Source organism: Asparagus officinalis, chromosome 6 (genome assembly GCF_001876935.1).
Source record: "Asparagus officinalis chromosome 6, Aspof.V1, whole genome shotgun sequence".
Taxonomy (NCBI): domain Eukaryota; kingdom Viridiplantae; phylum Streptophyta; class Magnoliopsida; order Asparagales; family Asparagaceae; genus Asparagus; species Asparagus officinalis.
Window position 1 is genome coordinate 7,216,965 of NC_033799.1, and position 24,591 is coordinate 7,241,555.

At 35.7% G+C, this 24,591-nt stretch overlaps 1 protein-coding gene across 3 annotated transcripts in view; it reads left to right on the plus strand.

Moving 5' to 3' along the window:
* Nucleotides 2,570–24,591, plus strand: part of LOC109844742 (protein OPAQUE1) — a 35,749-nt gene continuing 13,727 nt past the window's right edge. Inside the window, exons 1-21 of one of the 3 annotated variants that reach the window (XM_020413854.1) lie at nt 2,570–2,936; nt 3,297–3,440; nt 4,829–4,974; nt 5,052–5,208; nt 5,336–5,394; nt 6,950–7,106; nt 10,365–10,514; nt 10,605–10,741; nt 12,287–12,433; nt 12,518–12,619; nt 13,761–13,818; nt 13,927–14,028; nt 15,296–15,333; nt 15,423–15,549; nt 15,639–15,812; nt 16,097–16,228; nt 16,988–17,097; nt 18,981–19,041; nt 19,661–19,838; nt 20,157–20,362; nt 20,664–20,783. In XM_020413854.1, coding sequence (XP_020269443.1) covers nt 2,817–2,936; nt 3,297–3,440; nt 4,829–4,974; nt 5,052–5,208; nt 5,336–5,394; nt 6,950–7,106; nt 10,365–10,514; nt 10,605–10,741; nt 12,287–12,433; nt 12,518–12,619; nt 13,761–13,818; nt 13,927–14,028; nt 15,296–15,333; nt 15,423–15,549; nt 15,639–15,812; nt 16,097–16,228; nt 16,988–17,097; nt 18,981–19,041; nt 19,661–19,838; nt 20,157–20,362; nt 20,664–20,783 — 2,625 coding nt within the window. In that variant the 5' untranslated portion in view covers nt 2,570–2,816. Of the gene's footprint in view, nt 2,937–3,296; nt 3,441–4,828; nt 4,975–5,051; nt 5,209–5,335; nt 5,395–6,949; nt 7,107–10,364; nt 10,515–10,604; nt 10,742–12,286; nt 12,434–12,517; nt 12,620–13,760; nt 13,819–13,926; nt 14,029–15,295; nt 15,334–15,422; nt 15,550–15,638; nt 15,813–16,096; nt 16,229–16,987; nt 17,098–18,980; nt 19,042–19,660; nt 19,839–20,156; nt 20,363–20,663; nt 20,784–24,591 lie in introns of those variants that run through there. The other 2 variants (XM_020413855.1, XM_020413856.1) reach the window with 2 other exon arrangements.

The following is a 24,591-nucleotide window of genomic DNA, read 5'->3' on the forward strand; positions in this document are numbered from 1 at the left end:
AAGATGACGGTCTATTTAACATACCGAGCTATCAATAGATAGAAATGTGAAGTCCACAGGACTACATATTTTAATATAGCTATTAGAGTGGGTCGTATCGCATAGTTATTTCTTAATAGTTTATTTAGCAAAATGAGTCATTCCCTCATACTCATTATTTTTCTTCGTGTATTTGCTAAGTGGTTTTCTAATGGGCCTATACTTATTCGAACTTCTAGATCATCACTGTTATCTCGCAACTCTTGTGTGATAAGAGCTAAGGTTTAAAGAGTTTTGAAATTAACATGTGGGTGTTACCTATATGAGTTTTCGAGGGATTATTTTCATGTTTGCACAACATAAGGTATTAAACTATAAATTAAAAAAACTTCAAGGTTTATACGTACTATAAAAACAAGTGATGGCACATGAGTGGAAAGCAAGCGAAACAATAACGTATTTAGGTGCTAATTAGCCAAACATCACGGAAAAACCATGATAATATTTAGCTACATGCATTTCATATATAACAACCAAATGTAATGAGTTAATGCGAACTTTCCCGTAATCAACAATCCCACTTCCATTCACAATATCTTATACCAACGACACCATTTAAATCTTTCTGCAATTGAATTCAGCAAAAAACATGATTACCAACAAAATATGTCTTCTTCACTCGTTTTTTATCCAAAAAAATTTAATCAGTACTCTCGTTTCAATCTAAAAGTCTAGAAGATCTCTCCTCACATATTAAGTTGTTAAACCATAAATCTACTATGAAATTATCCTCAATTCTATCCGTAGAATGATAAGCTAGCGATATCATATTTCAATTCAAATTCATATTGCAAATGATGGATGGAAATTTTTGGACCATAACTTACGAAATAAGAGTTACACCCCAAAAGAAATATAAGTGACATTATTTTCAAGTTGACACTCAGTAATTTAACATCTTGACACATCAATCAATGAGGTAAACCTAAGAGATATATAACTAAGCTCATTGATGATATGCGAAACATCGTAAAAAATGTATATTTAAAGTGTTAAGTAGTACTATGGGGCACACAATGAGTGCATAACAAAAAAATGCGAGAGTATTTCGGAATGTTTTTTGCGAGAGTGGAAGCATTTGTATTGATTCTCAAATGTTAATCATTTTAATTACCTTTGGTAAGTGTAAATGTATTTTTTTTGATTTTTTATGGTGCGGTGGTATTTTTAGTATTTTAAAAAAAATTGACGTACAAACCAAAAAAGTGGCTTTTCTTAAATATACAGTATAAACATGCAACATTATGTTTTATTATGCACTTACGTGAAAAATAATCTCAGAGACCAGGGACTGTTCTGATAAAACACCGAGAGTCGATTATGGTGGGTCCCGCTTCTCCGTGATCCTGGCTCCTTGCAGTGCTTTCAAATTTGAATCCTATAAAGAGCTCAAAAGACGTAACTACCCCTGAGGCCGTTCAAACCAATGGCATTTCTGATAATATCGCTGATCGCGAAGGGCATCATATCGCGCTGTTGGAAGTTTCCAATGGTTGGATTCGGGCTTTAGGCGGTTACCGTGTACTTGCTCTGTTACTCAAACGGAGTGCCGTCGGAGAAACGTCTCCTTCGAAAACGGAAAGAACAAGAAGGCAACCGCATGGGAGAAGTTATTTTGCATAAATGCCCCTATTTCATCGAAATTACATTTGTGACTCTCTTTTAAAGTTCTTCCTAGGTAGATTTCGGGATCGAGGATTGTTATCTTGTCATTTAGTTGTTAAGATACAAAAACGTCATTAGTATAACCTGCAAGTTATTGTCAATAAAATTTGTTTGCAAAGTGGTTGGCAAATATGAGATTGTGGGACAAGAGAGACGCATGTGGATTTTTTTACATTTCACAAGAGTTTTTTCAATTCCCGCTCATAAGACAAAAGAGAAAAGAAGGGAAAAACATCGTCTCAGATGCATAAAAAAATAGTCGATGTGGAGAAAAAAATATAATACAATAGTTATAAAGTGATTGTTGAAATTAACTTATACGATGCAACATTTTGAAATGTCATCGATTCAAGTCTCTTTTAAGAGTTTTAAAATAATCCATGATTTATTATGTAATTACTAACTCTAATGACATATATGGTGTGTGCTTTAAAACTCATATGAGTAGTTTTTATCTGCATACGCATTAAGAGACTCAAAGAAATATTAAATAATTATTTTATAATTTTCGTTCTTTATAGTAAGCAAAATTTTCTATTATAGAGATTTTACAATATACTTTTTATAACAGAAATCAAAGTTAAAAAAAATCTAAACACTAACAGGTCCTTGACTCATCTAGAGAAAATATTCTCTGTACCTTTTTCAGTTTCTATTAATGTTCTCATGCACAAGACATCAAAGTGTTCTGAGCTTTTTATCCACGAGAACTGCAATTTGCAAATAAGAGTTAATACAAGGCCTTAACCATAAACGCCCTCGGATAAAAAAATAAAAAAAAATCAAAACGCAAACGGTAACGGGTTAACGGGTCATCTTCCCCCACGCCAACAAGTACATCAGGAAGAGAAAACCTCCGCCATTTTCATTTTTTGATATAATCGCCGACAGCCATCACGATCACAATTAAAATCCGAAACACGAGCTCCCCGTATAAATAATCATCCGCTGAGGTGTCCTTCATTTTCTTCTCTCGGTCTCTTCCCCTTCTCAACTGGCGGGAAACCGTACTCTTCATCTCTCTCTCTCTCTCTCTAGGGTTTCCAATCTCTCGCTCATCTCTGGCTCCGCTCTCTCCCTCTCCTAGGGGTTTCTAGGGTTTAGAAGCTACGATGAGCTTCAGAAAGGGCTCGAAGGTGTGGGTTGAGGATAAGGACTTGTCGTGGACTGAGGCTGAGGTGGTCGAAGTCAAGGATAAGCTCGTGAGCTTGATCACTGCTCAAAGAAAGAAGGTAATTGAAAATTTTTAGTATTTTTTTTGATTATTTAGTTGATTTTAGGATTTTAGTAAGGGATCTATTTTCTTGAGCTCGAAGGTAGTTTGTTCGGTTGATTTTTTAAGTATTTATCACTATTTGACTATTTTTGTGGAAGTCCCTCTCACCAATATATCAAAACTACACAGTTATGATAAGGCTTGAGTATTATAGTTTTATATTCTTGTACCATATGAAAGCCCCTCTGATGCCATTAAAAGTCCCTATGAACAATATTTCAAAACTCCGGAGTTATGATAAGGCTCAAGCATTATAGTTTTATATTCTACCAATTTTAACGTGTAAATTTTGATTGATTTGGCTTGTTTGATGAAGATTAATGTTCCGCCGGATAAGTTGCTTCCACGGGATGCGGATGCTGATCTGGGAGGGGTAGATGACATGACCAAATTGACTTATCTTAGCGAGCCGGGGGTTCTTTATAATCTTGCCAGAAGATATGCACTCAATGAGATATATGTAAGTGATTTTGAATTTTAATTTCTCAGCAATTTGATGAATTTTAGTTGGATACTCTTTGTTCAGCAAGCATTGTTGTGTCTTGCATTGTTTGTCTTTACAATAATGTGGGACATTTGTTCCGCACAATCTGGCTGCTGCGTGCCAGGCATTTGAAATAGCTAGCATGTATTTTAAAGAATAAAAAAGTTCTCTGCTCTTGTTTTGGCTTTCAAACGTTATATTTGCCTGTAGTTTGAAATGAACTAAATAAACACGAACAGAGGGTTAATGCACCTAAAGGCTGTAATTGTTATCTATTCTCACCATTTGTTTATGTAGACCGTCAATGATAATTTATTAAAGGAAATGCAGATTGGTGACGCGTTACTTCTATCATGATCCATGAAGCCATACCTGTATCAGACACTCTTGACACCCGTACCACTAAGGATGAAAAACAACCAAATCGGAGTGAACATCGGTGACTTCGAATTTGAATTTGGTCAATTTTTCAATATTCGAATTCGAATTCGAATTCGGGTCGAATATCAAAATGATATTCATGTTTGAATTCGTATATATATGTGATATTCACTAAATATCTATGAATATTTGGTAGCTCACATGGTTAGGGGATTCATCTTTAATATAGCAGGTCCTGTGGTTGAACTTTAGGACTGTCACATATTTTTATTACTTTCTTGTTCTTTTCGAGATTTTTGCATGTACACCAACAATTGTATATATTTGTAAATATGCCCTCCAAAGCATCATTTTTTTGTTCGCTACCTTCTAAATTGCTTTTTCTATTTAAGCTGACGCCTCAAGTTAAACTAATTAAATTTTTTAGAAAATGTCTAATCTACCATTTAATAAATATAGAGCATAAACGAATATTCAATGACCAAGTGAATTGAATACACATTTGGTTAAATTCTATTCATTTATGAATCGAATACTAAAAATTATTCGTCTACTATTAAATGAGATAGCAAATCGAATATGATTGAATAGCTAGATGAATAATAACCGAACTGTTTATTAATTATTTGATTCACTTCCACCCATACATACCAAACATCGACGCTTCCTTGGTCATGTGCATACACTTGCTCAGACATGTCCTCAATTATATAATACTTGTCTTTCACTTTAAAAGACCAGTCATGCTCTTCTTGGACATATATCTTGCACATACATTTACGTTGTTATCCTCTCAAGATGTTATTGTACAAAAGAAGGCCAAGACCTTTTACTGGTGAAATTGTTGTTTGTTGCATTTATAGACTAAACTATACACAATCACTTAAAACAGTTATAAGTAACTCGTGATTTCTTAAAATTTTCTCGTGTGATTTCTTAAAACTTTCACCTGGTTGTAGTTTGACCCTTCATGATTTTGATAGACATACACAGGAAGTATACTCATAGCTGTCAACCCATTCACCAAGCTTCCTCATCTATATAATGCACATATGATGGAGCAGTACAAGGGTGTTCGATTTGGGGACTTAAGCCCTCATGTTTTTGCTATAGCCGATGCGTCATACAGGTCTGTCTTTTCACGAGGCTTCATTTGTTGTCCCTCTCTCTGCAGTATGCTAACTTCCATTTCCGTTCATACATTAGAGCTATGATGAATGAGGCCCGCAGTCAGTCCATTTTGGTTAGCGGAGAAAGCGGAGCTGGGAAAACTGAGACCACAAAGCTAATTATGCAGTACTTAACACATGTTGGCGGTCGGGCTGCTAGTGATGATCGTACTGTTGAGCAGCAAGTTTTGGAAGTAAGTGGCACGGCAACATAGAATTGATGACCATGTTTTGATGGTTATTATTATTATTATTTTTCATTTTTGATCTTGATCTGACTTAAAAATTTTATATTTTGTGGTGTTCGCATGTTCCTGGCAGTCAAATCCGCTCTTGGAGGCATTTGGTAATGCAAAAACTGTTCGAAATGATAACTCAAGGTGAGTGTCATGTCCTTTCGAGCATGGTTAGCTTATTGCTACATTTCTGCAGATTTCTATACTATCTTCTTTCTCCAGTAGAGGTCTAAGTATGGGATGTGTATGAGTTGTAGCTTTGTGGATGTCTTGCTCCAGGCCTGTGTACTACATGGCATTCTCCTTTTCGGGTATACTGTTATGAGCCCAGGACGTATAGCTTTGTCAATAGTTCAAATATTTACCCCAAATCACTTGCATCTGTTTTTGTTGGTTATATCCATAAAAGCAATAATTTGATCTCAATCAAACTGCAGGGTAGCACTAGCATGTCTATTTTTGATGATTCGGACTTGCTTTTTCATCCATGTTAACAATTAATTTATTGAAAAGGAGGCAATAACTTGGATCTGGCAATATACTTGAAACATAGGCATGTAAACAAGCCAACAAGAACAAAAGCATGCTGGTTTTTATGTCCAAATATAGGCATATGATAAAACTACACGTGGTACATTTTTATAGATGATTATCAATAAAATAATGGCTTATTTGTAGTGTACAATATATGAGATATCAAAATCCATAGGAGACATTGTATAAATATTTTTCAATTATTAAGATGAAATTGCGGGGGATCGGACTTGATTGACCAGTTAGCAAACATCAAGATACAGCTCTTAAGCTCTGACAATCAACCCCCCCACCCCCAAAAAAAAAAAAAAAAAAAACAAAAACAAAAAAAGGATGATCTGGCAATCATTATTTATAAATGCTCTCTTTTTCTTCCTTTTCCATTCGTGGAGAACAACTCAGAAGACTGCTACTAGGTTTATGAGAAAGACCTAGACGATGATGACGACAATAACATCTCTGGTAATTATCCTAATTGTTAGTACGAAAACCCTGGACTGTTTTGCAGTGAATAATATCTTTCTAAATATTGGCAACAGATACATATGATATTTCTTTTTAGTACAGAAAAGTGAGGCAGGCACCTTGGTGACTTCAACTTAGAAATATTTTATGTTAATGGTAGAAGAGGACAAGAGATCATCTTGTAATAACAAGGCAGTTAACGATGTTGTGCATAAGAGGGGATAGGGGTAAACTGTGCGGTAGGTCGAATTGAAAGATCAGGGCGGACAACACATAATGGTACATAGATAGGTGTCGTAATAAAGGAGTAAATGGACTGAAATGACTCCAGTTATGGCACAACAGAGCAAATGGAGGGGGAAAAAGGATTTCTGTGTGGCTGGGCCTTTCAGATGAAGGAAATTGGTTTATACTGCTAGCTAGAACTTTTTGTGATCCCTGACTATTCTCGTGCATTTGCATGTGCATGGGTGTTTATGAGCTTGTGTGCGCATGTGTATGTGCATGCGTGTGTATATTTGTGTTATTGAGGGTTAGTTCTTGTGTACTTTGTGGTAGCTAGCGAGTTACTACTCTCAGCTACTCACACTATACAACCATCCCACTGCCAATTTTGCCCATCACCCATTGTATTCAACTACAGATGTAAAATTTTCCGCCAACATGCATATACACTTCTCAGATATTGTTACTTTTGCAGTCGCTTTGGAAAATTTGTTGAAATCCAGTTTGATACAAGCGGTAGGATATCTGGTGCTGCTGTAAGAACCTACCTCTTGGAAAGGTCTCGTGTAGTACAAATTACAGATCCTGAGAGAAACTACCACTGCTTTTATCAGCTATGTGCTTCTGGAAAGGTAATTGCTTGGAATATGCTTTCTTGATAGACATCTGATGTTCTTTTCAGTGCATGCTTTTGTTTTTTATGCTACTATCATTGAGCTCCAGGCGACCATGTGTTTGCTCCACATTGCAGATCCTTAACTTTATTATTAGTAATCTTATCTATTGAAACTAAAAATAAGTCCATGGCTCTTTATATGAAGATCTGTCATCTCTATTACTTAGTTTTGGGTCCCTGTTGGGCACGTTCATATGTTGTATCGCTGTTTTCTTCTGACCTGTGCTTGACCCAACTTGTTTCGTGCTCATTGAACATAATGGCAGGTTAATGAAAATGCACATCTCCAGTGACCATCAAAGTACACTGCAGTAAAATTTTCAATGGAATTCAAGTTAGCTTTCCCTTAAAATAGTTCGTCATTTGATGCAATGCAGATATCCTTGCATATTGTAGTCATTACTGTGTGCAAACAACAAAATATGCAGCGAATAAGCTTGCTGCAGCTATCAATATGATCAAAGGGTGCCTGGAGTAGGTAGCTAGATGTGAGGCTATTGTAATGTGTGCATATTCACTCAACAAGTTTTCATGCTATAATAAGCAGATAATCATAGCTTTATGACTACTAGATCACCTAAGCTGAGGGAAACCCGTACCACTAACTATGCATTATAGATGTACACATAGTATGCTGAAAATAAACAACAACAGCAAAGCCTTCGTCCCAAATTTTGGGGCCAGCTGCATAATCCTAATCTTCCATTCGGTTTTGTTAAGTGCTATCTCGTCTATTAAGTTACCTTAGTATGCTGTAAATGTCCTACAAAAGGTCCAAACAATGTTCAATGCTTGTTGCATGAGCCATGATATGGATCATGCTCATAAGTTTGACTACCGCTTCATACGTCATTTACACCAATAAGACTATCACTTAGTTTGGAGTTTGGACAGAATGTTTGTGTCCTTTTGGGTCACGCGTAAGAAGGAAGAAACTATGGTGATACTTCTGTAAGAATCATATGCATATATGTATGTTCTTTGTTATGCACTCTTAAGGGACAAGCATGCATACATACAGTATACATAGTTTTCTTTGCTGCAGAAACTTTGAACTCCATGATTCATCTCCATATATTTCACATAAGGTCTTAATGAAAATCAGCAGCCAAGAGATGGGCAAGGAAATCCCTTCTTTTACATCATTACCAACAAGTATGAGTTGCTGCAGAGAAGATCATCAGCAGCCAAGAGTTGTGGTAATTTGTGGATGAGTTTCTGCAGCTCAAGTGGTAAGCTGCTTGTCTTGCACCTTACCAACCAGACCAAAATATACTTGTTTCATTTTTTCATGAGATCCCTTTGGTGAAGATCAGAAAAAGTTTTATGGCCCAATTGGAACGTAACTAAAGGAAGGTGCATAATGGACATTTGTCTCGTCAAAGGAAGGTGGAAATTGACAGCCTAACAGGATGTTAAGTAGCATATTTCCTGGCCCTTTCATCTTTTACAATAAGCAGCGAGTTGGTACAGAATTTTGTCATAGGAAGGAAAGTACACTTGTGTAGATACAGTACCACTATTACGAATACAGAATGAGCCAATGGTCACATCGTTCATTTTTTAGATTTAATTTCACAAGCATAATCTCAGAATTATATGTATTTGAGAATTATAATCTGGATACATTTTAGTTTTAAAATTGTGTCTTCTCTAGAAATCTTTTCATAGCTTTATCTTAAAATGCTAGCTGTTGAGTTTGAATTTTAGCAGTTTTGAAAATATCTATCTTGTTTAGAAGTATTATTGTAGGCTTATCTAGAGAGCAATTATTTTTTCTAAGTATGATTGGGGACTTTTCTGTTGTCTAGGACTACGTCATAGGGATCAAGTTATGCAAGTTTATAACAGGTTTTGCCTTTCTTCTAAATAAGGAAATAGGTGGGGTGCATGCAATATTGAGTTTCTGGCTCATGTGCTTCTTTAGTTATGTTTTTTTGGTGCTGCAGCCATGACAAAAAGCCAAAAGAAGTGCAAAGCCATTTTAGCGGGAAATAAACAAATGTGGAAGCTTTTTACCTCCCTTACTTTTCTTTCCTAAAATTTGATATCCTTCCAGTGAAGCCATACACAAACCTAAAACAGATCTAAATTCTGCTTTAAATCCTATGATCTTAAATTTTGGTAGAATGTCCTAACCTTAAATAGCCCTAAAAGCATTTCCAGATGCATCTCCTATTCTCCCAACCAAACCTGATTCTGAGCACTCCTAGTTAGTTGTGCTCTTAAGTGATAAGTTATATGTTATTTTACCAAACATGGGAATGTAATATCTTTTGAACAACTCAGATTATGCCTAATATTGTATTGCAAAATCATGATTCCATAAATGCAAGCAGATGAAATGTTGCATCAACCATCTTCTGCCACTATTTATCATTGTGTAGCATAGTCGATCCATCTAGTATCTTCATTTTTTTCTGTTGAATCTTTGATATTGAGTATCCCTGTATTGCTGTATTGTTTGCTTATGGTCATTGGATTTACCTTCTGTTAATATATCTCCTTTCTGAAGAGGGCAGCCCTGTGCACAAAGGTCCCACTATGTGCGGGGTCAGGGGGGGGAGGGGTCGCACCACTTTTGGGTCAATTGTATGCAAGCTATGCAGCCATACATTTCATTTTCACAGGAGGCTTTTCCATATGTAAACTAAATTTCGTATAAGTGACACCAATTGATTAAAGTTTCAAGACGATTAATTTTCCTTAATTGCTCCTACCACAGAAAGTGATCTTGTTAAGCAGTTTATGTCCATCGGTGTCTTTCTAGTAGGTGCTTTTCAGCCTAGGGATTTTCAGTGAGTTCAGTAAATCTTCTTTCTATATTGTTGTCTTCTGAGTTTATGGGAATACTGCTGGGCCCTTATTTCCTTTTGTAGAATCTACAGATTTTATATGCATGGTTGCATGTTGGTATGCCTTTTTTGTTCTTTTTTCATTTTAGCAGTTCATTTATCTACAGATTTTAGATGCATAGTTACATGTTGTATGCCATTTTTGTCTTTTTTTTTTTTCATTTTAACATTTCATTTATCTACATATTTTATATGCATAGAATCTGTTGGTATGCCGTTGTTGTCTTCTGAGTCTACTCGAACAATGCTGGGCCCTTATTCCTTTTGTAGAATCTACGGACTTTATATGCATAGTTACATGTTGGTATGCCTTTTTTTTTTTCCATTTTAGCAATTTCATTTTCCCTTCCTATTTCTAGGATGCAGAGAAATACAAACTTGGTCATCCGAGTGAATTCCATTACTTGAACCAAAGCAAGACGTATGAGCTAGATGGAGTAAGCAATGCTGAAGAGTACTGGAAGACACGGAGATCAATGGATATAGTTGGTATAAATTACAGCGATCAGGTTAAGAATGCAATAGTTTTTTATGCATATTTCATGAATTGCTTCTTGTTTCATGCTTCTTACCTTCACATCTTTCATATCATTTTTCAGGAAGCAATATTTCGCACCCTAGCTGCTATTCTTCATCTTGGGAACATTGAATTTTCTCCTGGAAAGGAACATGATTCTTCAATCGTCAAGGACACACAGTCTACTTTTCATCTTGAGATGGCCTCTGAGTTATTCATGCAAGTACTTTTTTCATATTCGTTTATAAATATAAATTTAAATATAAATATGAAGACAAATATAAATATAAAATCGTCATTGCTTATGATAAAAGATGACTACATCGATTTGTCTATAATTGTTGCTGTTGTTCTGGCCAAAGCATATGCACAGATAGCGAGGGAATTCAATAATGGTTTCCTAAAACTAAGATGGCCTGGTTAAAAAATTTAGCTTGAATCTCCATATTATTGATAATATTTCATGTGATGTAACAAAGGGGAAGATGTTCTACATCTTTAACAGAATCTCACATTTGAAGTGTTAATTTATCTTAAATCTTTACTTACATATAAAACAGTAATAATTTTCTTATATCCATTTAACATCTCAAAAAATTGGAGAGTTAGGTGTGATGAAAGATGAACATTGCACATCGAAATCCTTCAGTGTCACATGGTATATTTCATGGTAAAATTAAAAAGCAAATAGGTAGATAGAAAATTAATAGATGCAACTGGTTGATGTGTTTTTTAATAGTTGGATGATGAACAATCTAGTCTGGATGCTATATGTAACAAGAGGAGGAAACAAGTTGGAAGGCAATTTTGAAAAAAGCGTGAGAGAATGACTTCTCCAATAGAGTGGTTGTGTAGGCATAATGGAAGAATTCTCACCATGTCGACATATCAATTTTGTTGATCTTCATGTGATCTGCAATTTAAAAGGAATTTACATATTTTGAAATTTTTTTATGTTGATGTGCATGCTTTCCTGTATGTGCGCTTTTCTCTTGCTGGCTAACTTATCTTTTGGGTTTTAATTCTTTCAACTAAGCTGATAAAGTTGTGTGGAACACAGCATCAATTTAGGAATGATGGTTCTTCTAGGCCTTCTCTCAGCTCTTGGAATTTTTGAAAATTGTTTGTCCAAGAGGGTCATTTAATCCCTGAGTAATTTCTCAAAGTTATAATTTCCCCTCCTTTTCATATCTATTTACATGTCCAATTTGGGAAGGCATGGAATCATCATTAAGTAACAGTAACATCACAAGGAAGAAGCGACATGATTATCTGGAGTAGATGGCTTTGGCTTGAAGTCAAGACAGATGTCTGTGTAGATGATCATCTGTGTCTACATGACGACTTTCTTCCACAACCTGTGACTTATATGCTATTATGATCATGATTTACGTTATTATGAAGCAGTGACAACTGACAAGTTGAGTTTTTAATTATAATTTTATGATACACACATGTATTGAGAAGACGTGAAACACATAACAATAATGGCTCATGCGGCTCATCAATACTTCTGATGTTGAATTTTTCATGTACTGCTTTTTAGCGTTATAAATAAGCCAGAAAACCAGCTAACTTGCTTTGTCAAATCTGAGCGGATTATAATGAGGATTTGACATTAAGTATAACAGTGCCTCCATGATTTACAATGGGGATGACTAATACCAACTTTAATTAATGAATTGTGGTCCATCCTGCATTTTCTTCATCATTTCTTGCTGTGTAAGTTCACCAGAGTGCACTAACATATGTTTCATCTGTTAGGTGTGATGCCGGTCTTTTGCTTGCAACATTGTGTTCTCGGTCAATAAAGACTCGTGAAGGAACTATCATTAAAGCACTTGACTGTGCTTCTGCTACAGCTAATCGTGATGTTCTTGCCAAGACTGTATATGCTCGATTGTTTGACTGGCATGTTCTTGTACCTTGTGAGCCTTATATTAAGTTGTTATGCGATAGTCACTAATTTACTGTTGCTTGAACATACTATTGTAGGCTTGTTGAAAACATTAACAAGTCTGTTGGTCAAGACCCGGATTCCAGGATACAAATTGGAGTCTTAGACATCTATGGTTTTGAATGCTTCAAAAATAACAGGTTCATAATGTTTCTTGCTTACTCAAATTTGCAGTTTATTCTTGCCCATTTTGTTGTCATAGCTATTGAAAATATAGACATTGGGCGTCTTTTTTTATTTTTGTCCTGGAACACCATGTCATATATGCATATGTTCTTCCCTTCAACCTTACTTAACTTTCATCTGGGTTGGCATATACTCAGTCATTGGTTTAATCACTGACTGTGCTACTTATACAATGTTTTCTTTTCGTCAGCGTCATGTGGAAGGTTGCTTATTGGTTGCATGAGATAATCAAAGAAAAAAAGGTCGCCAAAGCCTTCATGGTTTTCTGCTGTGTGCTTTTTCATTCAAACCAATTGAAATTTGAAGTATCTAGAAATATCTTGAACACATAGTGAATCAATCAGGAGCCAAAAATGAAGTCAATCGATGGGATAAAAATGAATGTATAATGAGATTTTAGAGGTGAAATTGACTTGCATCCCTGGTGTTTTCTTTCTAATGTCTTGATGAGAACTTCTTGAGGATCACCTGTCCCATGACTTCCACTGTTACTCTTGCTTAAAATGCTAGCTATGAGTTATTATGGGATTAAAGTCATACCTCACATGTGTGCAATTTAGTGTAGCAAGTTTATTTTCTTTACCTTCCTCTGTAATTTTAAATTGTTTTATAAAGGTTATGGAAGGTTGATCTTTTGTTGCCTTAATTTAAACTACAAACACAGCAAGGCGTATCCACTAACTATCCTACCTTTGCCTATTCCTTTTTGTCTGTACCTGTCTTGGGTCAATTAGTTGGGACCAAAACTTGTTATCAGGTTGACAGCTGCCTTACAAAAGTTCATTAAAAACTTTTTGGAGCTTCCTTGACAAGGAGTTTTGCTATATGTATGAGACCCCAGCTTAATTGGTGTGCTTGATTATGATGGTGGTGGTGATGATGGATGATGCTTGCAGTATGGCATATCTGTTGACAATTCATAGATGTATGCGTGATTCTGATGCTTCTTATTTGCATGGAACAAAATAGAAGGAAGCGATTTCCTTTCTAATTTTATATTGTTTCCAAAACTATTTTTTCTGCTGGGAGTGGAATCCTGTATTATTATAAAATTTATCAGTGTCATGCTTGTGAGCTGCTGCCTTTTGTGTCCAGCTTTGAGCAGTTCTGCATCAACTTTGCGAATGAAAAACTTCAACAACATTTCAATGAGGTACATGCTGATGTTTTCTTACTAGAATTGCATTGGTAATTTATGATGCCATGCATAATCTTTTCTACCTGGGGTTACTTTATAACCTGTGCTTTTTTGCTATTTCAGCATGTATTCAAGATGGAGCAGGAGGAGTACAGAAATGAAGAAATCAATTGGAGCTATATTGAGTTTATAGATAACCAAGACATTTTGGATTTGATTGAGAAGGTTATTCTGTTTTTATTTTTGCTTTTCAAAACTTTGCTGTGAAACCACGTCTCTCTTGATTGACTGCTTTTAAGTTTTAACATAATTTGTTTAACTAGGTACAAAGCTTTGTTGAGGATAGTAATGATAATATAAATCTATGTTTAACTGAAGTTGTTTATGGTATGTAGAAATAGTTGTATAATTATTTCACAAGGACTTCTCTGTCAATTTTAATACTTATTTTTGTTAAACTTGTTGTGACCATGTTGATACTTTAGTGTTCACACGTCTACTCATCTACGTTGCTTTGAAGGAAACTTTGGTAACTATCTGTATGCAATTTAGTTATTGTGGCAGAACCTTTCTTCCATATAAATTTAAATCATTCCTAGGATGTCTTTCAAGTTTGTGGGTACTAGTGTTTCTATAACGCATTGTACATGCTGTTAAATACAGCAAAGTGGCCACTGTCGACTGATAGGATTAACATTGAGCAAATATGCCATTATAGTTTGAAGCTTAAGGGGCGCATAGTTTTGCATTTCCTTCCACTCACAAGCTTAAGCATATGTGGCTTCAAGCGGGGCTGAATGTAGATATTTGTGTCGGGGTGCAGTTGCAACCCTAACTTTACAGATTGCATATAAGCCCTTAGAATATTTACCATCTGCCTCCCATAAATTTTTAAAAAATTGCACCCCATTCTATCTAAAAGCAGTACATAAGTTAAGCAAATTGAATTAGCTCTTTTAAAGTGTACCGTGTGCATTCCCATTAGGTCCTGTAGTTTATAATATAATATTTTTAGTTTTAGGTAAATAGATACTTGTTGTCTGCCCCCCTAAGAAACATTTTGTGGATCCCCCACTGGCTTCAAGAGATGTTGCATAATTGGATATTCTTGACAACGGTGTGGCTCTGCATAACGTCACTTGATTTCTGGACTACTGTAATATAATGACCTTGTAGTAAGCTCTTACAATGAAATATCCTACTAGTATATCTTGTAGATAGCAGCTCTTCTTTATTTTCTAGAAATTCTCGTATGCATTAATTTTATATAAATCTCAGTGGCAAAAGTCATTATTGCAATGTTTTTAGGAGTTGGATGATGTTACACTTTGTTTTTAATATTGGTGCGTATGCTTATGGCAGAACACACATGTACGTTTCATGTTTTTATAGACACGCTTGCCACTAGCTGTTGACATTTTCCCTTTCTTTTTGTTTTTTAGGTGAACCTTTCAGGGAATTACTCATGTTATGTTTGTTTTTCTCTTTACAGAAGCCTATTGGAATAATTTCTCTTCTGGATGAAGCTTGGTAAAGAAGATTATCTTATTCAATTTTTGAATTTCCAATTTTATGTTATCAATTAAGCTGGTTTGTCCCTGATTTATTCTCCTTTCCAGTATGTTCCCAAAGTCAACGCATGAGACATTTTCGACCAAGTTGTTTCAAAGCTTCAAGACACATCCAAGATTAGAAAAAGCAAAATTTTCTGAGACAGATTTTACTATGTCTCATTATGCAGGAAAGGTACCTCCTCATATCAGTTGTTTGACCATAAGCATGCTATCATGACAATCATTGTCTAGTCATACATTCATCATTGTAATGTTTTATAGGTAACCTATCAATCAGATTCGTTTTTGGATAAAAATCGGGACTATGTCATTATAGAACACTGCAATCTGTTATCTTCATCAAAATGCTGTTTCATTTCTGGTCTGTTTGCTTTACTGCCGGAGGAATCTTCGAGATCGTCTTACAAGTTCTCTTCTGTAGCTTCTAGATTTAAGGTATCAACTTTCACATATTCACAATTGGCTTTCTGCATTCTGTATTTGCTTTCATGATTTCGTCTTGTTCTACCTTTTTGTGAATTTTGAATGTGGTTATAAATGATTGTTTATTAAGCGTTGCATTTACAAGTGTGGATATGCACTATTGTTTGAAACTTCACATGGCACTGGGCTTGCCCTTCTTTCTTTAACTTTATTTGTGTCTGGAAGCTATTACCACTTCCTCTCCTTTGTTCTATTATTTTATACTGTCTGACATGTTTTATCTTGTACTTGCAAAGCAACAACTTCAAGCTCTCATGGAGACACTCAATGCAACAGAACCTCACTATGTTCGTTGTATAAAACCGAACTCCTCAAACCGTCCTCAGAAGTTTGAGAATCAGAGTGTCCTACATCAATTGCGTTGTGGGGTATGAATAATTATATTTCTTTGAAGGATGAAATATGCGATGGTTTTGTTATTTCATATGCTCCAAATCTGCTAGCTTTTACATACTATTTTTTTAGATTGAAGTTTGTTTATACTTCACTTTGTCTTTGTGTTTGATACTGTCTGTTCCTTATCATTTATTTTTCCATGGATGTATATATTGAAAGAATTTTTCTCATTCAAATGATACTTACACTTGTAAATTAGCTGGTGGTTCTTTTTCCGGATGTTGGATAGCAAAATTACAAGAAAAATTAACTTTATTGTCTTCTATTGCCTACATATTTAGTTTATACCTACCATTTTCTTGCTGGGGAAGTCTCCCTACATGTATTGTAACTTATTTTGTCTCTATATTTGAAGTAGTATCCTTATGAGATTTGCTTAACATATACTATTCTGGCATCTAATTGCCTACCATCGTATGCTTTAGATGTTATCGATTTTTATAGTACACGTATTAGTTTTTTGCTTTTTTAGAGAGGATGTGTTTTAGTCTACTTTAAATGCTGTTGGAATGTAAACTTATTAACTTATCTGCAAATAGGGAAAGTTTTGAATGAGGTCAAATATGGGAATTCCCATCCAAGCATTGGTAAATCTGGCCAGTTTTTTCTGATTCGAATATGCTATTTTCTAGAGTGAGGCATATGTCTTTGTGGTTCAGTATCTATTTAAATGTTTCTACTGGCTACCTGTATGTATTCACTCAGTTAATCGGTTTTGCATCTCTTTCCAGGGTGTTTTGGAGGCTGTTCGAATTAGTCTTGCTGGTTATCCTACTCGGAGAACTTACTCGGAGTTTATAGATCGATTTGGACTCTTAGCTCCAGAATTAATGGATGGCAGGTAGTCCAACCATGTTGCTATCTATTGTTCTGTATTTTTCTCGTGGTATTTGATCGACCTTGCTTTTCATTTCTCACATACCTTAGTACATCTCTATAATCTCTATAGGAAGTAAATATGTCACAATTAGGTATGTTTTTTTTGCATGTAGAGATCTTGAACATGTCAACATGTCCATAGTTGTCTTTGATCCTGTGCATTTTACAGCTTTCATTGTGCAGTTACTACTTATCTCACATGTGCATGGCACATGCTAGGAACTAGTAGGATTAACCAGATGAGATCCGCAAACTCTGTCACATGTTCTCCAAAAGTTTGGCTTGAAAATTTTTTCCTTGTCATTAAGTTATTGAATGCTGACATTATATGTTTATGTGAGATCTTTGTGCTTCATTCCTTCCTTGTATGACTAACTACTTGAACCCTCTTTTTTCTCCAGAAGTTTAATAAAAATTTCAATATTGTTGGTTCATATTACTTCTCTTTAATCTAAGGATGCTAAATAATGGCTCCTGGTATTCACTATCCACAATAGATAGGTTGATTTTACTGCCATTTAGCCTTGATTGTTTGAGGGAGGTCCTCACTTGCGAATACTATGGTCGATGTCTGTTTGTAAACATTTTTGTTAATGGGCTTGTGGGCCAAATCAGATTCCTGTGATAAAAGCGATTATTATGACAATTGCTTTATGTTAAAGTTCAGGGCAATCTAAATCTCAAACTCATATGCAATTTATATTCCAAGCTACTCTTGTTTTATAGGTATCTTAGTTTCCATTGCCTTTCGGTTTATGCTCATTACCAGCTATGATTCATTAGATTGCACGATGAAGATTGATATTAATGTTGAGTACTGGGATTATTATTTGTAATCTGTTGAAGATTGCTTCTGATCATGTTTAGTTATGAAATGTTAATTATAGGGTTCCGATTCTTTTCATTGTCAAAACTTTCTATAGTTTATATCACAATTAAGATAGTTGTTGGATAAACATTGTTGATATCATTATGAATTCGTAGAATGTGACCGTGTGTATAGTTTTTTTTAATCTCTGCTGTGTAGTCATATTCACACATGCAGCATATATCCACGTCTTTTGGGATTTGTCATATCATATTTATCTATCCATATGCCCACGTTGACACCCATTACAATATTCTTTTGATGGACTGGTAATATGGGGTTTGGTTAGGGGTTATCTATGTTCAACCAATCACGTTTCTCATACGTTAAGGCTCCTATACTTAGAAATACTTGTTTGAGTTGAAACAGCTGTTGTTTTGTGCCTTGAGCAGACTTTTTAAGCCTGAACACTAGCACAATACCTATCGCGTGTACTTACACCCATAAGAAGGCATTAAAGGATCAAATTCCTTGAATGAGCTCTTACTTGGCTTTCCCCCCTCTTTTTTCCTAATACATTTATTGGCTACAAGTCAGGGAAGGATCTTTAAGTCCTGAATAGATATCTATGTCCTGTAGATATTACTCTAGAATCCCCATCACTAATCTACTTCTGGAATATGCATAAGAAGAACCCTTACACATCTATTGTCACCTAACTATTGCTTCTATTTTCCAATTTTTAGAACCTATTGTATTCTGTGTCTCATAATTACCGACATAATGCATGGCTGTCGCTTGAGACTTCATTTACAGCACAGCAGGACACATTTCTCATCATTATATAGTTTAAGCTGTATCGTCATGAAATAGATAATTAACTGCGCATGTGTAGTCAATCAACATCATTCTTTCTCCTATCATGAAATCTGTTTTTCTTGTGAGATGTTCTACATTTCCTACATCAATGCATTATCTTTTTATCGAAGATGTCTTTTGTTGTCTTCTAATCCTTTTTTTACTTACTGTATATACAGTTATGACGAGATGACCGTGACCGAGAAAATCCTGCAAAAGTTAAAACTTGAAAACTTCCAGGTGTTTTATTAAAAAACCTTGTTTTTCCATATCTTGTAATCTGAATTTGCAATTGACTTCCCGTTCCTACTTCCTTTGGATGCTTTAAGCATACGTTTGTGATGTCAGTCTGTTGACTTATAACTGCTGTTTTATCTGGTTGAAGAGTTTCTGTGACATACTTTTTAGGTTGTAATTATGTATATGTGAGAAAGATTGATATCAATGTCGAAGTAGCTTATGTTCAGAAAAAGACATTGTTTTGTTGAGTTTCTTGAAATAATCAGGCAAGCATGCTTTTTATGTGTATTATGAGTATCTTTGCTGGTTATCTTAGGTTGAAATAAGATAATACTCTATTTCATTTTTTGCTATCATCTGCAAATGATACTCAGATTGTTGGAGATAGTTGTGGTGGATGTTAGAATGTGGGGACACAGTATATTATTTATCGATCTCAAATTTAGATTTATCTATCATCTTCCTTTTCTTTTTATTTATTAATTTTTCAGACACTGGATTACTTTTATTAGCCGATGGATTGGTTTTTTTATCTTTTGCTGTTGATAAGAAATGTACTAAAGTCATATATAATTATAGGCTATCTGCTAAACCTGAAGCATTACTGCATTTTTTACAGCTTGGCAGGGCCAAAGTGTTCCTCAGAGCTGGTCAAATTGCAATTTTAGATTCTCGGCGGATTGAGGTTTTGGAGAGCGCTGCAAGGCTCGTGCAGAACCGTTTTCGAACATATGTTACTCACAAGGAGTTTGTTCTCATCAAGGGTGCAGCAATTTCTCTGCAAGCATATTGTAGAGGTATGCCATTATATACACGCTTTTGCAATTATAGTTTGTGCTAGCTTTAGAAAAATGCTAATAGTAATGGGATTTCTCAGTCTATGTCTATTGAGACCATGCAAATGGATGGTCTACACCATTCATTATGAACTCTATGCCCTAAAATGACTGCATGCCGTTATTATTGAATAATGGAAAATTTGAGTTTACCATCATCTAAGTAGCAATGATTATTTTATTATTTGTTTCCCTTCTCCTTCAATTACTGCCTTTTGTTGCTTGCATTTGATTTTTTTTTTTGAACTTTGCCTCCTCTGCTTTTGCTTCTGTTTGCAGGTTGTTTGGCTCGATTGTTATATGAGAAAAGAAGACAGGAAACAGCAACAGTTGTGATTCAGAAACATGTCCGGAAATGGTTGCTGCGGCGTGCTTTCTTGCATGTCCATTCAGCAGTTCTGATTATTCAGTCTAGTATTCGCAGTTTTTCTGTTCGCCATAAATTCACACACCTGAAGGAACATAGGGCGGCCACGCTAATCCAGGTTATATAATAATTATTAAACGAAGTGCCGTTATACCTGTTCTTTAAGCAGAAGCAATACTTTGATGTTTGATAGAAGATATGTTTTCTCTTCCAGAATTCTTGTACTCATCAGAAGATATTCATCTATATACTAATTCTTAAAAATTCGTTGAAAGTCTTAATGTATTATTGAGTAGTACGTGAAGATCTCTATATTATCACTATCATTGCCATGATTATGTTCGGCAGCAAGCAATGTATTAGTCACTGTCATTAAATTTTCTAATTGATCAAGTTCCTTTTTGGATGTTCTTACGCAGGCATGGTGGAGGATGCGGATGGCCTATGTGGCTTTCTGTCAACATCGACGTGCTGCTGTGTCCATTCAATGTGCCTGGAGACAGAAACTTGCAAAAAGAGAGCTTCGAAGGCTTCGACTGGTATGATCTTTTTGTGACCATCTTCATGATCCAGCATCCATGTTAAACTTGATAAGATTTCCCTGCTAAAATGTTAAATTTAACATGTACTTCACTTTTTCTAATTTGATACCTTGGCAGATAGAAATATGCAATTATTTGATTTGATTGACCCATGCATCCAAACATAGATTTGCATGATTTCATTGAGGAATTTTACTCTAATATTGATGATGATGTGGATTGTTTATAAGATGTTTCCTTCATTGGAAAGTAAAGCATGTTTTCGACTTAGTGATGGTTTAGTTTTCACTCTGTATACAAAGTTAAATGCATGCATTACTAACAATAACCAAGAGCGATCCGTATCATTGAGTTTCATTGAGAACTGGTCTTTATTATTATTATTATCGATCCTCTAAAGAAATGAAAAACTTGTGGTGGCCTTTCAGAATGAGTCTGTCAAAGGTAATGCAACTTTTAGGTGCCGTTTGGCGACAGATTATTTGAGGGGTTGTGGAATGTTGATCTTCCTTTGACTACAAACACGAAGAATGTATACATGGAGTGAAGGAGGTTAACCAGTACTTTTATTTTCAAACTCAGAAATGATAATAAGTTTTTAAGATATTCCATTGAAATAGTTTAGGAGGAATTAACCACTAACTTAGGGGCTCACTACTTTGGATCTATAGAAGTATTAAAAAAGAATTACTCCTCAGTCTATAAAGGAAGGTGGTCATATCCTTTTTCTTTCCAGATACTTAAGCAGAGGGCAAATGTTAGTATATTTTATACCAAACATTTTTACTAATTTAACCCCTTTTTTGCTCGAAATGAGTTAACTACATTGACCCTTTTTCCTCAGCTCTTTTTCAAACCTTTGTAGAGTAAAGACTAATTATTATATTGGTTTAATAATGAAAGCATTGTAGAAGTTGTAAAATACTCAGATAGATTTTTATTCTTTGAAGGAGAGTAATATATATAAATACAACCGGGTAGTATGTGTGTTCATATCCACTGCCCAATAAGCACACAATACTAAATCTAACACTCCCCTCAAACTGGAGCGTAGATATCTATTAAGCCCATCTTGCTACAGATAACTGAGAACATCTTCAAAGAAGTAGCTTTGGTGAGAATATCTGCCAATTGTTCTGAATGTGTATATGGAGTGCAGATCACGTCTTTCATTATGACATCTCTAATTAGATGGCAATCAACAGCTATGTGTTTTGTCTTTTCATGAAAAACATGATTTTTTACAATATAGATAGCAGACTGATTATCACAATGCATGATCATCGGTCCTGGTTGAACAAAACCGAGCTTTGTCATCAAGTTCTGCAACCACATCATCTTACAAGTAGTATGTGCCATAGCTCTATATTCGGCCTCTGCACTAGACCGAGATACTACTTCCTGCTTCTTGCTCCTCCAAGTTACTAAATTACCACCAACAAATGTGCAATAATCAGTAGTAGATTTTCAGTCGCTCTTATCTCCAGCATAGTTCGAGTCTGAATAGGCAAAGATTTGTACATGTTCATGCTTCTTGTACAATAAGCCCTTTTCAGGAGAGCTTTTGATATAGGCAAAAATCCTCATAAGTGCTTCCCAGTGAACCTCTCTAGGCATGTGCATGAACTGACTCAAAAGCCCCACAACAAATGATATATCAGGCCTCGTGACTGTGAGATAGATAAACTTTTCAATTAGCCTCTTATACAGCCTAGCGTCCTTATAAAGATCACTCTTCTCATCCTAAAAATCCACCTTAGCTTCCATCAGTGTACCAGCCGGTTTGCAACCCAGAAGACCAGTCTCCTCTAGAAGATCTGGGGCATACTTCTCTTGAGAGAATTAACCCGTGTTTTTGATACGCAACTTCAATCCCAAGAAAGTATTTTGATTTCCCATATCTTTGGTCACGAAATGTTGCTTGAGATATTCTTTGGTTTCTGCTAAACTATTTGTATTACTCACAGTCAGCAAAATATCATCAACATACACGATCAAGATTATTGTCCCCAAAGTAGTGCGGCAAACAAAAACTAAGTGATCTGAATGACATCGCTAAAAACTAACATTAGATATCACTTGACTGAACTTATCAAACTAAGCTCGTGGACTCTGTTTGAGTCCGTAGATCGTCTTCTTAAGCTTGCATACATAAGACTCCTCCTGAGCAACATATCCTAGAGGTTGCTCCATATAAACCTCTTCTTGGAGATCACCATACAAGAATGCATTCTTCACATCAAGCTGAAACATAAGCCATTTGAGATAACAACAATAGAGAACAAAATACGGATGGAATTGAGACGAGCGACAAGAGAGGTCTCAAAATAATCAACCCCATATGTCTGAGCAAATCCTTTTGCAACCAATCTAGCTTTGTATCTGTCTATGGATCCATCCGGCCTATATTTCACAATGAAGACCCAGCGACAACCGACAATATCTACTCTTGAAGGAGTATGAACTACATCCCAAGCCCCCCTAGAAATAAGTGCATCCATCTCCTCATCCATCGCCTGCTTCCAGGCAGGAACTAACACAACTTTTTGATAAGATTTGGGTATAGAAACAGAAGACAAGGACAAAGCAAACTGGCGAAAAGATGAGGTAAGACGATCACAGGAGACAAAATGAGATACCGAATGAGCAGAAGTAGATCGTTTACCTATCCGTAGAGCAATAGGCACATTAAGGTCAGATAGATTAGATGGCTGCTGATGGGTAGAACCTTTGGCTGCAGACGGATGATCGGCCGAAGGTAAAGGAGGTGCAAATACTTTTGGCCTTCTAATATACACCAGAACTGGTTTTGATGCATTATTTTTTTTCAACTCTAGAACTTGGCACTGGCTGAGCAAGGGGAACACAAGCAGGTGGTACCGGTTGAGGTAGAGGAACAGAGATAGAAGGTGACCTTGTACACATGGATGAATTATATGGAATGGACTAAAAAAAGTAACATTTGCAGAAGTAAAATACTTCCGAGATGTAGGATCATAACACCGATATCCCTTTTGTGTTCTAGAGTACCCTAAGAAAACGCACTTGATAGATCTAAGAGATAATTTATATAGATTAGGACGCATATTTTGAACGAAACAAGTGCAACCAGAGGAATCATAGCAAACATGATTTTATTAGGAAACATACATGAGAAAGCAATTTTTCCATAAAGAACAGAAGAAATCAAATAGCATGCACACAAGACAGCATCAGACCATAAATATTTTGGGACATGCATATGAATCATTATGGTTTGAGATACATCTAAAATATGCCTATGCTTTCCTAACTGACATGACTCACAGTCTAGAGATAAAACGAATGACTCGATAGATTATATTGAATGAAGCTTCTGTAAAGAGGGATGTCCTAAATGCCCGTGCCACTATAAAGGAGTATCACAAAGACTTGCTGTAAGACCAGACTGTGGCACACTATCGTCCAAGTAGTACATGCCTCCTCCAGGAGATGATTCAACTTCTTCTGAGCACCAACCAACACACGAAAAACTTGAGCCCATAGTAAATAGTTATCTCCAATCAACTTCACAGTAGTGGCAATCAAAGTTCTAGGAAGTAGATTCTCCTTTGAGGGAGAAGAAACAGTAGCAGTAGAGATTTTATCATCCCCACCCATGGTAACAGTGAACAATGAGATCAGCGGTAGAAAAAAAAAATCAATATAAAGATCTTGCCAAAATGAGATCACATAGGAAGGAAATCAGCAGTAGGACAAAAAAATGATCTTGATCAGGAGAAGATCAATATGAACCACGGACTTTAAGGTGCCATTAGTGGAGGCG